The sequence below is a fragment of the Grammomys surdaster genome, unplaced genomic scaffold, assembly GCF_004785775.1.
Source record: "Grammomys surdaster isolate TR1022 unplaced genomic scaffold, NIH_TR_1.0 188, whole genome shotgun sequence".
Lineage (NCBI taxonomy): Eukaryota > Metazoa > Chordata > Mammalia > Rodentia > Muridae > Grammomys > Grammomys surdaster.
In genome coordinates, this window is record NW_021604633.1 from 6,931,832 (window position 1) to 6,948,013 (window position 16,182).

Consider the following 16,182-nt stretch of genomic DNA (forward strand, 5'->3'; position numbering starts at 1 on the left):
TTCATAAAAACAGTCTGACAAGCATTTTGTAGCCTATAGTTCTTTTTTAAACTGATTTTCAACAGAATTTACTTCTATCACAATGAAAGTGTTGGTAAGAAAAATATAAAAGAGAACTGCCCCAACTGAGGTTATACCAATGGCAAAGTTTCAGCTATGCACATGGACATATACATTTGCTGGATAAAGATCAAACTGTGTTATGGTCAAGAAGTTTAAAAACCCCTGGAGGTAGAGATGTTAAAAGGCAACCGGTTAAGCATTTATTACAACTGACCTTGAGTTAAATTTTATAGAAAAGATAACTTGGGGACTATATAGCTTCATAAAAAATATTCCTACAGCTTACAGAAGCACTTCTTTCTTCCAATGTGCAAGACACACATTCTTGCAAGGAGAAATTAAACCAAAGCAAAGTGCTTCAAGAGAATTTAGATATAATTGGGTTTAACTATATTAACACTATATTCTAAAGAGCAGAGGCCTTTACCAAGTCCCCCTTCTCCTTGCCGCCTCACAGGACACTAGTCCCCTTTTCCTTTGTGCATTGCTTGCCTGAATGTACATCCCCACGTCACAGATACATAGCATGTGCACAAATGTGTGTGCATACAAGTATTAGATGTCACTTTCCTTTTTCTAGACCATCTGTATAAGATGTTGTCTAGTTCTTCTTTGTAGCGTGACAAGCATTTGATTTGGTGTGGGAACAATTAAAACTACGGTTACCCTATTCTCAAAGCACTCAAATGTCCTACATTAAAATTTAAATAGCAATCTTTCACATTCACAGAGCACTAACGTCCAGGGTTTGTGTGTTTCAAACAAGCTAAAAACGCATTAATTTTATAGCCCATTCAGCATATAATTAATTCTACAAAGAAATGAAGTCCTTCCTAGGAGGGGGACGTAAGGGAATGAAGTGAATGGCACTTCAGTGTTTTCACTGTATGAAATGCACTGTGGACACACAAATCACCAGCGTTATCAACAAATAAAAGCTGCACACACGACTGCCTTACACCACAAAGGAAAACACTTGTACATTTGCATACCAGGGGCATTTCAGCCAGGGTTCCTGGAAAACCTGGGATTTGGTCATATTGTGTAGACATGCGTGTGTGTCTGGTGTGTCAGGGAGAGGGTGGGAAGCATAAGGGGTGGGACTCGCCAAAAGCAGCTATTTAAGAAAATTCCTTTCTCTCCCATTCATTCTTTCTAGTTTCAGTGTCTGGCGTGGTCCTTAGTTGCTGACTGGCTTTTCATTAAGACAAGTGACAAAGCTCTCAGAAGTACCTATGGTGTTATTTTTCCCCCACACACTTTAAAAGAAAAACATCAAAATCATTCAATATATGTTTTGTATTCTTTTCTAAGGAAAGAAAATCATTGGCCTATTTCCTCATGCCCAAGACCCCCTAGGTATCAGGCTAAATATGATCCTTTGTTATATGTCCAAAAATATCTCCACCACATGGTATTGGAAAAACTGGAAAAAAATTATTCCTATTCCAAGAATGTCACAGCTATCATCATTAATTTGTTTTACCTCAGCCAGTCCTATTTCACACTCTTCTCACTGAGTCCTACATGCTTCGCCTTTTCTCCCCAACACTCCATTAATAAATATAAGGGCTGAAAAGAGGACGCCAAGCGCCCTTCATGCACAATGGTACTCTCTCCGAGCCTGAGACATCTCCAACCACGGGAAAGTTAACCTTCCAACAAGATGCCCAACCCAAATCGCCCCGGGTAGAGAGGTGACAGAGGGGCTGCGGGAGCGCAACCTCTCATTTCTCCACCTCCAGAGAAAGGGAAGGCATGACAAGAGAGCTGAGTAGGAAGGTGGGCGAGTGGGAGCGACCGAAATGGGTGCTGAGGGGGTGGGCGGAATGGGAAGGTGGAGAGCACAGGGAAGGTGGGGAGCTCAGCACAGGGTTCAAGAGCAAGGCGGGGTTCGAGAGTGAGGCGGACGCGGCGGCCGGGGCTCGGGGCGCGAGGGGGCCGGTCCTCACCGTTGAACGCCCCTGCTTCCGCGGCCTCCTCCTCCTCGCCGTTCTCGGAATCGGAGCGCATGGGCTCTTCGGCGAAGTTGACACCCTTACTGGGGGTGCCGCCCCCGGCGGCGGCGGCGCCCGCGTCCCCCCAGGTCCTGCCCTCATGGCCGAAGCGCGCGGCCCCCTTGCGCTCGTTCTCCTGCTGCAGCCGCGTGAAGTGCTGCAGCGCGAACTCCAGCAGGTCGGCGGGCTGGTGCCTCAGCACCTCCACCGTGAAGCCCTGCAGCAGCTCCGTGAGCCCCGCGGGGATCTCGATGCTCATCCTGCCTGTGCACGCCGAAGCGCCTGGACGCCGCCCTCGCCCCCTATCCGCGGTCCGGTCTTGGGCTGCGCGGCCCCCGAGCGAGCGCCCCGGGCGCTACCGGCTGCGAGCGCGGCACACTGGGCCCCCGGCGAGGCTGCTCCGTGCGGCGGCAGCGGCAGAGCGAGCACAGCCCGGGGAGGGTTGGCAGCATCTCCAGCTCCTCCCGCTCCCGCTCCCGCCGCCGCTGCACCGCCCCCCGCCCGGCGCCCCGCCCCCGCCCGCGCGCCCACGTGATCCCCGGAAACCATGGCAACCCGGCGGGCGGGAGCTCCGCCGCCTCTCAAGTGGCCTCTGGGCGGAGGCAGCAGGAGCCTGGGGCTTGGGGCCCGAGGCCGCGCGCTCCACCTGATCTCCCCGGGCAAATCCCACGCATCTTTCTCCCTGGCCCACTCAGAGTTGCTGCCGGGCAATTCGTTCTGAAGCTTCAGCCTCCACATGGGTGTCTTTTTCTTTTTCTAGAGTCCAACCGCAAGAGAAACGTGCATGGTGTCTTTTGTTAGTCACACAACCTTACTAGTTCTCTTGGATAAGATACTGCCACTTGTTTGTTACAGCATTTTTTTTTTCAACTAGGTTTTATTTCGCCTTTCAGCCTCCTGGCTGTGACGGTTTACCTTACAGATGCTCTACCACACCGTGCTTAGTGCATTTCCCGCTGGTTACTGAGACAAAGGCCGCATTTCTTGTGAAGCACTTAACCAAAGTTAGTTGATCTCCTTCAGACAGGATACTGGGTAGTCACCGCGCATGGTCAGACAGCAAAGGGTGTGTTGCCTGATTAGCTCCTATGGTTTATTTTTAAAACCTTTCCTGATACTTTGAGTCATTTCAATTAAATCTCCAAAATTTGAATATAGCAATATAAAGAAAAAGAAAACTACACATGTGTGCTTTTTAAAGAAAGCCCTTGTCTTTAAAATGAGCCTATTTTGAGAATTTTGAAACAGAAAAAAAATTTTCTTTTGCCAAATTAAACGCTGTTTAAACACACATACTTTACTTTCATTCGTTTCATTGTAAGGCGGTCCAAGTGCAAACTCACTTAGTGTTCGCTCTTGAGTTTTATTCCCTTATTCTCATTTCTCTCTCTGCCCACACAAAAGAGAAAATATTTCATTTTGTTTTATTTTTTTAGATTCATCATACCCACTTGTTTACAATGCTTATCTTGTATTTTTTCCATAAGTGAATTCCTTTCTCAAGTTCAGTTTCTTAATCTCATAATAATAATGCTGGTGTGTGTGTGTTTTAAATTACATACTTCTAAATTGTAATTGTGGAGTGTGTAAGAAATAAACTCAGAAAATGTGGTGATCTTCCCATGAGGCCATATGGAACACAATATTAGTCAAGCCCTCTACCAAAATGTTTTACAGATCCCATAATCTAAGATGTATTTCTATCATGTTTCTTCATTTATAATGGTGTTTAATTATGGTTAGCATTGCTCAGTTGCAGCAGAAAATTCAAAGTATGCTAGTTAAGACAAGATGGGACTTCATTTCTCTATCTTGTAAAGCAAGCTTTGCAGTAAAGGCCTTTGCGGTACTCAATGGAAATTAAGAATCCACACTCATTCAAGCTCATTGCTGTGTAATTCTGGCTTTATGGCTGCTCCACCCCCAGTCATTTCATCTAAGTCAGTGAACAGGAAAGTGGGAAAGACAAGGGAACATCCCTCCCACAGCACACACTCCTGGTCTTTTCCTTGAGCTGGATAGTTTCTGAAAGTGAGTAATGGCACCTTCCAGCCCATGTGCTCGTCCACAGTACAGCTTGGCCATTCCTAGGTGGAACATGAGTGGGATTGTGACTGCCTTCACCAGTGGTGCGTTCAGAAGTCACTCTAGCCCTCTAAAAGGTAGGTGCCTGGCCAAAGTTCTGATCCATGGAGTTGGTGAGCACTTAAAAAAAGAAGGAGGTATGTGTTAGCCTTGAAATTTGGGGGTAGTTTGTTGCACAACAATAACAATTAAATGCTACAATGGGGAAATTTGGGGAAACATTCTTTATTTTGAGCAGTTATCTGCAAGCAAATGCTTAGTGATGGAGGAAAACCAAGTCTGGGGACAATTATTAGTCTCTCCAAGATGTTCAACACCTTTCCCAAGGACAGAGAAAAGAAGGAACTCTCCTTCCATACCTTAGCAAGAGCCACATTTTCAAGTATCATCCTCCAACACGGGTTTTTAACTTCATAGATTTCTAGCCATGCTAGACGGCTCACTTTCATTAGTCACCATGCCAGGAGCTCTCATTGCTTTGGAGCCATAGAAGTGACTCGGGCATGAAATTAGTAATTGGATTAAATGACCTGTTGTTGGTCTCTCGTTCTGGGAGGTTTCCAAGAGTCTAATACTAAGAGCAGATATGTTGGATTTAAACCATCTTGGCAATCAGCACTCTGACGATTTTTGTTTGCATCAAGTCTTAAGCCAATAACCATGACCTGAAAAAGAAAAGGTTTCATTCTCATGTTCCCGTTAGGCTACACTAGAACTGTTCTCAGAAACAATTTTCAGTTCTCAAATCCTCTTTGGGCTTTTAATCACCACCACATAATCTTTGAGACAATGTTTTATGATTTCCTTCATTTTAAATATACTTGCTTTTGAACGTTTGAATTCAGTGACGGCGTCTTATAGGAACTACTCATCTTGAATTCTTTAAAAGAACATCACTGCTATTGATTCTTTGGTTGTTGATTTACAAAGCAATTTGCACTTGTTTCTCAGAGGATCAGACTAGGCACAGTTGCAAACGAATTTAAATGCTCAGCACTGAAATGCAATAAAAATGCTACCAAGTCTATTTCTGCATGGAAAACTTGGACAGAGATATCAAGTCACTTTAATGCAACTGCTAAAACAAGGCAGTATCAAGGCCAAGCCAATAGTTTGGACAAGTTTTACAATGCAAAATAATAACATGGCCAATCAATAACTTCGCATCTCTTATCAATAGTTAAGGTTCGTCTTGATCAAATGATCCTGATACAAGAAACAAATATGCACTCATAGAAAAAGGAAAATGGAAAGACATAAAAATACGCATATGGAAACTGTGCTTGCTTGCCCAAGGCCTTGGTTTCATACCTTCAGCATTTCATCAGTGACTATGGTTCTGTTATATCTATTAAGGCTCTCAAGAAATCAAATCCACCTAGACAGACTTGAGCATCCTGTAGATTACCTGACCTTGACTGTGGTGGTCCAGTAAATGCAGCCACTGGGATGTCGGATGAAGATGTAACAATACACATGCTTGTCAAGGCCTGCCTTCTCTACTGAAAACAGTCTTGACCATTTGGATTATAAGTGGGATAGACAACTCATAACACGTCTCCCCAAAGATAGTGACCTCACAGTCTGGAAATCCTAGAGTTTGGACCAACCAACACAAAATGTTGAATCTCTAGATACGTTTTTGCAGGGCTATGTCTAGAAGACTAGAGGTTCTCAAGTCCTAGAAGAATCTGATTCCCTAGAAGGCTGATTACAAGACACGCCCCACTTTCAGATTCAATAGACACGAGGAGGAACCTAAGAATTTATGTGTTGGGGCAGGTGTGGTGGTGGTAGCAGCGGTGTAATGCTATCCTGGTGCAGGCCTTTGGGAAGCAGAGGCAGGCAGATCACTGAGTTCAAGGCCAGCATGGTCTACAATTTGGTCTCAAAAACCAAATGAGCAAAACAAAACAAAAAGACTCTTATTTGGGGCAGACTAAATGTAAACCCCTGTAATTTTATTCGTCAATTGATCCTGAAATGGTAAGGTGATTTTGAAAAACATCCAAGGGTCTGTCTGTCCTTAAATAGACAAATAGAATTTGAGTTTCCTTTTGAAGAACAGATTGGGCACACATTTTATCTCTGCTTTTTAAAAACCCCACCAAAATAATAGTTAAAGGGATGAGCAGGGGGATCTATAAGCAGAAAATAAGAGAATCCCAATAAAATTAAGATAATTGCTTTTAATTTACTTCCTTAAAAGGAAAAAATCTGGCATATGCTTGAAGATGTTATACTAAGTTGAATAAGCCAATCTTATGAAAATAATACTGTTGAGTCTGCAAATATAAGGCAAGTAAAATCACTGAAATTTGTAGAAACAGAAAGAAGGGCAGGTTGCCAGGGGCTGGGGACAGCAGAAGGCAGACTTCTTGTTTTAGTGGGTAAAAAGCTTCGGTTTTGTAAGAAGAAAAGGTTTTAGAGTTGGTTGTATAACAATGGAATATATTTAACTGCTGGATTGTATCCTTAAAATGGATAAAATAGCACTTTGTACTATGTTTATTTGTGAGTTCAAAAATATATTTTATTAATTCTTTAACAGTGTCAGACGGTGTATTTTGAATTTTGATCATATTTACTCTCAGTTCCTCCCTTTAATCCTCTCAGCTCTACCCCAACCTGGCTACACCTCCCCTTTCCTTACAATTAAGTTTTAATGGAAAATTTAATAAGAGAAAGACAGCAGAAAAGAGATGAGAGCAAATGAGAATTGTCTACTCGAATTTTGAGCATACTTAACCAAACTTGAGAGTGCAGAAAGATGGGCCTGGGTGAGGGATCAGCAAGAGGGAGCCAACAGGGAGGACCAAGTCTGTCTCACTGAGCAGAGCACTGACGCGCTGGTCCCTATGGGGGGATAGAGGTGACAGGATGGGCTAACAGGACAAGGTGCCCATGCCACTGTCCTCCGTCCAGCCCCTTTGTGTCCTAGTAGGTCAGTGACTGTGCCCTCTTCCTTTAACCCATCAGACATCATTGCTCCTGCTATTAGCACCTCTCCTGTGGCAGCACAATTTCCTCTCCAACTAAACCATTCTAAGGCAAGCTGACTGGGATGTCCCCTGCTTCTTGCCTTCTGCTAGTCAAGCCCTGAATAATCCTCTCTCCTGCGTGGGAGTGCGAACTCTGACTTGCTTCTAACCAATAGAGTATGACAAAGGGGATGAATTAAAGTCTCAAAGCAGTTGGCTTTCAATTAATCAAAAGGGAGATTATCTTGGGCCTGACTTAATGAAGGGAAAGCAATTAAGAAGAAACAGGTTCTGAGTGTTAGCTTGGCAGAGACAGCCTTGCTAAGGGAGCATAGAGCATCACCTTTTCTCTGGTCTTTTTCTGTCCCCAAAACTGATCTTTCTCTTTCCAGTATCCTTTAAAGAACATGCCTTACCCTCCTGTACCCCGACATCTTTGTCTACACTCCCTGAGTGATCTTATTAAAAACCCAGCAGCTTTAACTACTATTGCTATATAGATGATTCTTGGGGTGGCAGTGGCAAAGGACCACTGTAGCTGCCACTTGGCAGGAATAGGTATCATAAGGGTTCAATGCAGGAAATGAAGGACACATCGCAGGAAGTCCTGAAGGAGAAAGAAAAGAACTGCTAAGTGATCTAATGTGTTTTTTATCATGTCCATCTCTGGGGAGCAAATAAGCAATAGAGTCAGAGAAAACTAGGCAGTTGGAAACAGTGCAATCCACTCTGGAGAAAACAAAGTTATCACAGAATATTTCATAGCTTAGCCATGAGTAGTATTTATCTAATCATAAGGTAAAGTATGAGTGTGGAAACCGCCAAAAAAAGTATAATATTCTCTCTCTCCACTCTCCTCTCTCTCCCTCCCTCCCTTACTCCCTCCCTACCTCCCTCTTTCTCTTCCCTTTCTCAGTGTGTGTGTGTGTGTGTGTGTGTGTGTGTGTGTGTGTGTGTGTGATTTTGAACTAAAAACAGCAAATCCTGATATTCTGTAATGTGTAGTCAATGAGAATTCTAAACTGGAGAATTAAGAAATAACAGCATACAGTTTTCAAAAACCACGTCACTTAAACAGCAAGAGAAATAGCCTAAAGAAGTTGCTTTCAAGGCCTTGGAAGGAGTGAGAATGGCATGCTGTTTGACCGAATCAATTTCTACAGTAACAATGAGGTTACAAGGACCCCTCCTGTCCATGTCTACGAAATCATAAAACAAAGATATTGCAGTTTCTATATTGAGGGGATTGAAGTGTTTGCTGAGTGGGAATACCCAACTACATCTTTAAGTTTAAGGACTCACTTTTAACAAGCCACAGTCCTCATGGCACTCTCTGAACACCCTTCTGTTTTCCTCACTCAGTTGAACATTTATGAAGTGCTCCTTTGTTTCATAATATCACATTCTAGTTCAGTAGCTTCCTCTTTTGCTCAACTTCTCTAACAGAGGTACCTCCATTGCCCTGGTGAAACTCAAGATTCCTAGGTGTAGAATTCGCTTCTTAATCTGTATCCCTGTGGGGGTAGAATGTGCCTTGTTTTGTGTGCTTGGCCTTCTTAGAGTAAATGTGTGCTTTGTTTGGAAAACAGTTTGCCATTTACCCTACTTCAAGGTCATAGTATCTGTTGTTTGTTGAACTGTGTGGTCCACTAAATTCTGTTTAGTCTTTCTCAGAGGTATCTATTAGAACACAAGGGATCTTTGGGGGTGTCTAAATCATGCTGTATTTACTGTTTTGAAGATAAACTTTCCTTTTCCAGTTTTTTTTTTCTGTAAGGAAATTCTAGAGTCATAAAAACATGTGAACCAGGTCTACATAGCACACAGAAATAGCTACCTTCTCTTACTGGACGCATAACTTTTTCTGTCAGCTGCACGTTATACTCTAATGATTTTGTTCAGGCATGATGGTCTGTGACAGCATACTTTGGCAGATGATTGCAAAGTCCATAAGATTTGTGTTCAGCTTTTAACCACAAAACTCTCACCTCTAACTGCTGGAAGGTTATGGATGGCTGTGTTACCTACACCTGAAATTCAACAACCCATTTGTTTGAAATAAACATCAAGCTTTGTCCCTTAGAATGACTCTTCCCCTTCTTTTATTCCCTGGCTCTATAAATAGCATCATGACATCCTGACCATCCAGACACACATCCATGACACTTTGAGAATCTAGAGCCCTAGACTCTCAAAGCCACTGTTGATTTTTGTGGACCAGAATCCTGAGTGGATTAGCTGTCATGTCCTGTTGAGTCTATTCCCTGTGTCCCTAATGTCATTGTTCGTCTTAGTGAGCTCAGATTGATACAACAAACACCACACATAGAGTGGCTTCAACAACAAAAATTTATCCTCATCATTTTGGAGGATGGAAGTTCAACCATAGGGTGCCTTCCTGGGTGGGTTCTGGTTCGGTGGTTCTCTTCTGACTTGCAATGTGTTTGCCTTGCTTTTTCATGTTATAAGTACATGGGAAGAGAGCACTCCGGTGTCTCCTCCTCTTCCCAGACTACCAGTACTGTTGGCTAGGCCCTTATCTTTATGGGCCTTGTTACACCTACCTCCGCACTAAAAGCCCATTTCCAAATATGACCACATTGAAGAAAAAGGTTTCGGTGTGAGAATTTGGAGGGTGTGGGAACGGACACAATTTGGTGCAAGACCTGTCCTTCAATGTGTCTTTGTCACTTTCCTCCAAGACTGTAATCTAATTAGCTCTCTTGTTCCCAAGTCTATTTTATTACTAGTTATGCATTACTTGAGAAATCTTTTCTAAGTTAGTTATTTTTGTTTACATCATTTTCTGCTTAAACAAATAGAGAATGTAAGAGAAGCAAGAGCGAGAGAGAGAAAGAGAGAGAGAGAGAGAGAGAGAGAGAGAGAGAGAGAGAGAGAGAGAAGAGCAAAACCACTTATGGCTTTCTATTATGTGGAAGATAAAGGGAATCTCATAATTACGAACCATAAACTGATTATGTCTAATTTCCCAGCGTTAGCTCAAACTCCCCTTACGTCATTTCTCCACCAACACACAGGGACACTTTCACTTCTCTGACCAGTGCTTCTCAATTTCCTACATCTGAAATGTCACTTACTGTGTCTGTCCACTTGGAAATCTTACCCGCCTTGCCCATTCCTAAGTCTGACCTTTGGTCGAATGTGACAATCCAGACGTCCTCATGATTACTTCTGATGCTACGACCAGAAGCAATCATTTCCTATTCTGAGTACTCACTTCTGTTTCATAATTTTTTATTTTACTTGTGGAAAATTTCGTGTGATTCTGGAAATTAATCTGGAAGAAAAGAGTTTTTGCCTGGCTTGTTCACGGTTGCAGGAGAATTTTCTTTCTTTCTTTCTTTCTTTCTTTCTTTCTTTCTTTCTTTCTTTTTTCCTTTTTTTTTGTTGTTGTTTTTTTGTTTTTTCGAGACAGGGTTTCTCTTTATACCCCGGGCTATCCTGGAACTCACTCTGTAGGCCAGGCTGGCCTCGAACTCAGAAATCCTCCTGCCTCTGCCTCCCAAGGGCTGGGATTAAAGGCGTGCGCCACCACTGCCCGGCTTCCTTTTTCTTTTTAATAAACATATCTGTATTTATTTTTTTATTATAGGTTATTTTATTTATTTACATTTCAAATGTTGTTATCCTTCCCAGTTTCCCCTTCAAAACCTCCTATCCCATCCCCCTCCCCCTGCTTCTAAGTGGGTGCTCCCCACCCACACACATCCACTCCTGCCTCCCTGCCCCGGCGTTCCCCTGCACTGGGGCATGGAGCCTCCACAGGACCAAGGACCTCTTCTCCCATTGATGCCAGGCAATGCCACCCTCTACTACATCTGCAGCAGGAGCCATGGGCCCTTCCGTGTGTAGTCATTGGTTGCTGGTTTAGTCCCTGGAAGCTCCAGGGCAGAGCCGGGGGTGCAGGGGGGGAGGGGGAAGGGGGGAGGGGGGCTCGTTGGTTGATGTGATTGTTCTTCATATGGGGTTGCAAACTTCTTCAGCTTTGCAGGAAGATTCTTATAGGACTTATACAAAGTGCAGATGTTCAGGGAACCATAACTTTTGAATGGGAATTAGTATATTTCATACTCAAATGGACACAAAACAACCTTTTAAATTTCAAGGTAAGTTCATTGAAATTATATTCTATTTCAAGTGTTTGATCATTTTATTTTTCTCAGGTTTTGTCAAAGTACCTTGTTGAAGAAGGGTTTTTGTTGCTAAGTATTTAAAATCATTGGTTTTATTCAACATCTTTATTTTGTACTTGAGAAAAAACTAAGTACAAATGGAAATTCAAGTTGGCCTTCCCAGGGTTTCTCAGCCACTTAGTGGTAGAATCAGGGTCAGTAGAATATATCCACACCTCATCAGCTATAAATCTTAGTAACCATATCCTTTCAAAGATGTTACCTTGCTACACAGAAATGAACAGAACCACTTGGAGGAATCCTAAGAACTCAAGGAACCACCTAGGGTTCTATCTTGGCAACTCCTTTTCTGTAGACAGCGCGGTACAAAGCCACAGCTGTGGAAGGATTTTGTTTTCTCAGGAAATATGTTATTCACCATAGATTCTATCAGAATAAGGGTGCTTTAGAAATATAGATATTTTTAAAGAAGCACATGAAGTTTATAAAATATAAACAGATACTGAGAGAGGATTTGAACAAATAGTATTGTTTGGGATTTCTTAGTGACTGGATGAAAGTGAGATCATCAATATTTAGAATACCTACAACTTTATCTTCTACTTGTATGCACTGGCATGCATGATAAAGTTAAAAATTTTTGAAGTGTCAGAAACTGAATCTAGAGCCAGGCAATCCTTTAATTGGTACTGTCCTATCCCCCCTTGATCCCTCTTTTTACTTTTTATTTTGAGATATAAAATCTCCTTAGCTGCCTAGAATGGCCTTGAACTTACTCGGTACCCCACACAAGGCTTGAATTTAAGATTCTCATATCTTTGACTCTGAGTAGCTAGGATTAGAGGCCTCTTCCATCAGACCTGGCTCTAAAGTAAACATTGTACTAATATTTCTAACTGTTACTACTCTTTGATTTATTTTCTTGGAGGTTTCTCTTAAACCATGTGTTATATTGACAAAGTCTCCCCAAAATGAGAAAGGGTTGAAGAAGTATTGGGTGCTGGTGAAAGTATTATTTGTACTACAATGTTACTTCACAATAGCAGTTCAGTCTTGATAGTCACACAGCCTGCCAGGACTTCTCTATGTGTTTAAATAGAACCTTCCACCTTTAAAGAGATCTGTGGAACATGCCTTTGGGGACATACAATAATCCAGAGAGGAGAGGAAGCTTTTAGGCAGGTAGTCAGGGCTTGAATTTGTCATCAGTGAGAATAACAATACTGTTCCATGGATACTATTTAATGGACCAAGTTATGTGTTTAGATTATATCTCCCATTTTTGCTGCCTATCCCAGTGAATCAGAAATATTAATGCTGAGAGCTGCACCAAGAAAATGGATAAGCATACCCTTAGAAGACATTTGAAATGAAGCCACTTTTCAGGATTAAAATTATGGAGACTTAGCTGTTTGGCATAGATTAAGGAGTAGTTCTTGTCATAGGTGTATGTAGTGGCTCTCTAAAAGGGAGTACACCCATGAACTCAATGTTATAGAGTTTCTCTGCTCTAGGCAGCATACTAGAGGCTGTACATGCACAGAAGGATCATTAGGATAAAGCAAAAATGCTCCTGTCTTTATAGTCAGATTTGGGAAATAAGCATGAAGCAAATAAATAGGAAATAAATTACTAAGTAACGAGGAAAAATAGGACGATATAAAAGAATACCCTGGAAGACTTCCCTAGGAAAGGTGATTGGCCATGGTCCCTCTGTTGATTGCTGATGTAAGGCTTGGGCCCACCATTATTCCCCATTAGATAGAACAGGAAAAAGTGGTCAGTATGGCGGCTTCCGTGAGAGCAGCTGATACCATTATGCAGAGCTGGCTCAGATTCATCATCCCCACCCACCCAAAGCAGTTAGCCAAACAGCCATTTTCCATAGGGCTGCCACTTTTAAAGCACCTCCAGCTCCTCACAGCTTGCAGGGTTGGTTGGTCATCCCAGACGGCTTAATTGCATAATTGCCAGAGCCTCTAATGCTAACGGGAAATGGGACACAGGTCAGCATTACTCATGAAAAAAAAATAGAGTTGACAATATATTTTTTTTTTACTCTTAAGCTAACAATGCTTCACTCATAAGCCTTATACATGTTTCCTTTTAAAACATTCAGAAGTTTGGTGTTAAAAAGGGAGAGGATGCGAAACGTTCACAGTTATCTTCCTCAAATATCGATTTTTCATTATTTACATTTCAGTGAGATTCTCCTTATGTTTAATAATCCACACTTATCAACAAACATAACTTAAACATGAATATCCTCACCTATTCATTTTAAAATTTGTGTAATGAACTTTTATTTTTACTCATTAGAGAGGTTTTCTCCCCAAAGCATAGTTGCACTAGTATTTAGGGACAAATAATTCCTTAACATTCTAAATGCTTTCTGTGTTCTTGTGTGATGCTCACTGTCACACCTGTAAACGGCATCAATCCATTCTCCGTCTCCCAGTTTTTATTTATAAACAACAGTTCTCTGAAGGGAAGAACTCTGCTCTTCAATCAAAACAGAAAACTTTGGTTGTTTGGCTTTCCACTAAGGAAAAAAAAAGAACTGTTTCTAAGCCCACAAACTTAGGTAGGTAGCAGGAGCTGCGCCAAAGCCAAAGAGTAAAAGAATAACTTCACTTCAAACTTATTCTCGGATCTCTCTGTCTCTCTGAGTAGAATTGGATACTAGATAATCTCTAAGGTTCCTTACAGGTACAGACTTGCGGTCTTACTTGTGTCTTACTTGTGTAGAAACACCTCACAACCATCGAAACTCAAAACTCCGGAGCAAGAAAACTGCTGTCTCAATAGTCTCTTTATTCAATAGCTCTTCTAGTTGTACTTATTGTTTTAATTTTTAAGAAGGGAGAATGCCAGCACAGCCCTCATTGCCACACGTCGTGTGGTTGAGTTTCCCACATAGGGAAACCGAAGGCCCACAGCTGGAGTGCCTTGCCCTAGTGAAGCCACCTTTCTGTTCATGTTCTCCCCTGCCAGGTAAATATGGCCCTTTGTTTTACCGTTTGAAAAGTCATACTCTCCTGATTCTAACACATTTTTTTCTTTTCTTTTCCCATTTTTTAAAAATATTTTTATCCTTCAGTGCCTCAATCTCTCTATAGTTGTTTATACTGACTCGAGCCCTACATATTTGTCACCAAGATGAAAACAGACTCCATCTGTTCCTGTCATCCTTATAATAATATTATTTTTGTAGGCTACAACTTGCATATGTGCTTTCCCCTATTTATATACAATACTGGCCTTAAACCTGAAATTCAGTTTACAAAAGAGATATTTTAAGACAGTGATACAGCTGATTATAGGTATTTCAAAAACTAGAAAGCATAAAGAAAAACTAGAATCTTGCAGATTTCTAATATTAAGAGATAGTAAACTGTTATTCTTTAAAAAAAGAAAGAAAGAAAGAAAGAAAGAAAGAGAGAAAGAAAGAAATTATGGAACATACTTCATTTTTGTTTTTTTCCCCCTCCTTCCTGGGGTTTTTCTAAAATAAAGCGAAACACCTTGAGCATTTCTAATTCCATCTCTTTATATTTATAAACCATCGCTCTTCCATAAACATTAGATCTCTGCTGTCTGATAACCCTCTTCCTTCACTGATTCTGAACAGATATTTTTTTTTTTGCTTATTAATGTTTCATTAGCATTTTCCCCGGGCAGTATATTTTCAGCATTTCTATTGTTATGCATATTGCAGCGGGTTGCATGAATATTCGTGCCTTATTTCAAGCTTTCTCTGTAAAGCATGGGAATTCTAATCACATTTTGCCTAGCATTTTTCCGTATAGTTCATGGTTAGAAGGGAGCCCATAGACTGGCTCTATTTTTAGGAGGCTTGTGCCTCGTTGTATTGATGGTTATCTCTTAATAGAAAGCACTTGTTCAGGCTCTTTTTAGTTTTCTTACCGGCTTTACAAGCCTCCAAGTTAAGTCTCTTCCTAGCATGACTTTAGGCCTGAGGGATCTCCTGACACTGACTATAAGTAATATTTGCAATAAAATTACGAAAGGGAAGTTGGTCTAAATTCAAAGCCACTGAGTGCCTCTGATGACTGCAGTGCTCTTAGCTTCTTGACCGAGATGGGAAAATCACCAATGCCATGGATTTCATTTCCATTTTCCCCAGAATCAAATCGAATTTATCTGCCAAAGCCTTCTTCAACAGGAGGGGGCATATTATTGCAAATGGAGGGATAACCAGCCTGTTCCAAGAACTCTCCTTTCAACTTTATTACATTCTCTAATGCTCAGACGTTTGCCTTTCCTTAAGAAAACAAACAACACAAGCTTGGAGCATCAGACGGAGTTTCGATTTCATCCCTATTTCTTTCATAACCAGGAGGTGGACTGTGTAGCAGTGGTCCTCGCCCTGCCCCCAACCCCCACCCCCGCCCCGTCCCACCCGTTTATTCTTGCTGACTCTCTATTCCCTGTAAACTCTCCTACTGTGTCCACATTTTATTTTTGCCCTTCTGTTAGTCATATTGCATCACTAACAAAATACTTGAGGAGGGGGAAACCTCCTCAAGGAAGGAAAGGTGTATTTAGACTCACGGTCTCCGAGGTTTCAGGGTCAGCTAGTTTTATTGCAATGGGCCTGCAGTGAGGCAGAGTATCAGGGTGACAGGAGCTTGGAGAGAAGAAGCTACTGGTTGGGGACAGAGAGAGACAGGAAAGGCCAAGGATAAGTCATTCCCTTCAAAGGGGTTTCTTTGTGACCTGCTTCCTCCAATCAGCTCCCACCTTCCAAGATTGCTACCACTCCCTAGAGGTCTGTTCAGAGCTCAACCCATTGATGATGTCAGTGTCTTCATGGATCTGCTCTTGTCTCCCAGATCCTTATCCCTGAATACTGCACTAGGTACCAAAGCCTTCCCATCG

The 16,182-nt window shown here is 41.9% G+C and overlaps 1 protein-coding gene and 1 pseudogene across 1 annotated transcript in view; both read right to left on the reverse strand.

Moving 5' to 3' along the window:
- Nucleotides 1–2,319, reverse strand: part of Prkar2b (protein kinase cAMP-dependent type II regulatory subunit beta) — a 94,198-nt gene extending 91,879 nt beyond the window's left edge. Inside the window, exons 1-2 of the mRNA XM_028768808.1 lie at nt 2,016–2,319; nt 1,766–1,772 (exon numbers count right to left, since the gene is read on the reverse strand). Of these exons, the coding sequence (XP_028624641.1) occupies nt 1,766–1,772; nt 2,016–2,319 (311 nt within the window). The remainder of the gene's footprint in view (nt 1–1,765; nt 1,773–2,015) is intronic.
- Nucleotides 2,320–14,138: 11,819 nt separating this feature from the next.
- LOC114622474 lies at nt 14,139–14,282 on the reverse strand (annotated as a pseudogene).
- Nucleotides 14,283–16,182: the final 1,900 nt, after the last annotated feature.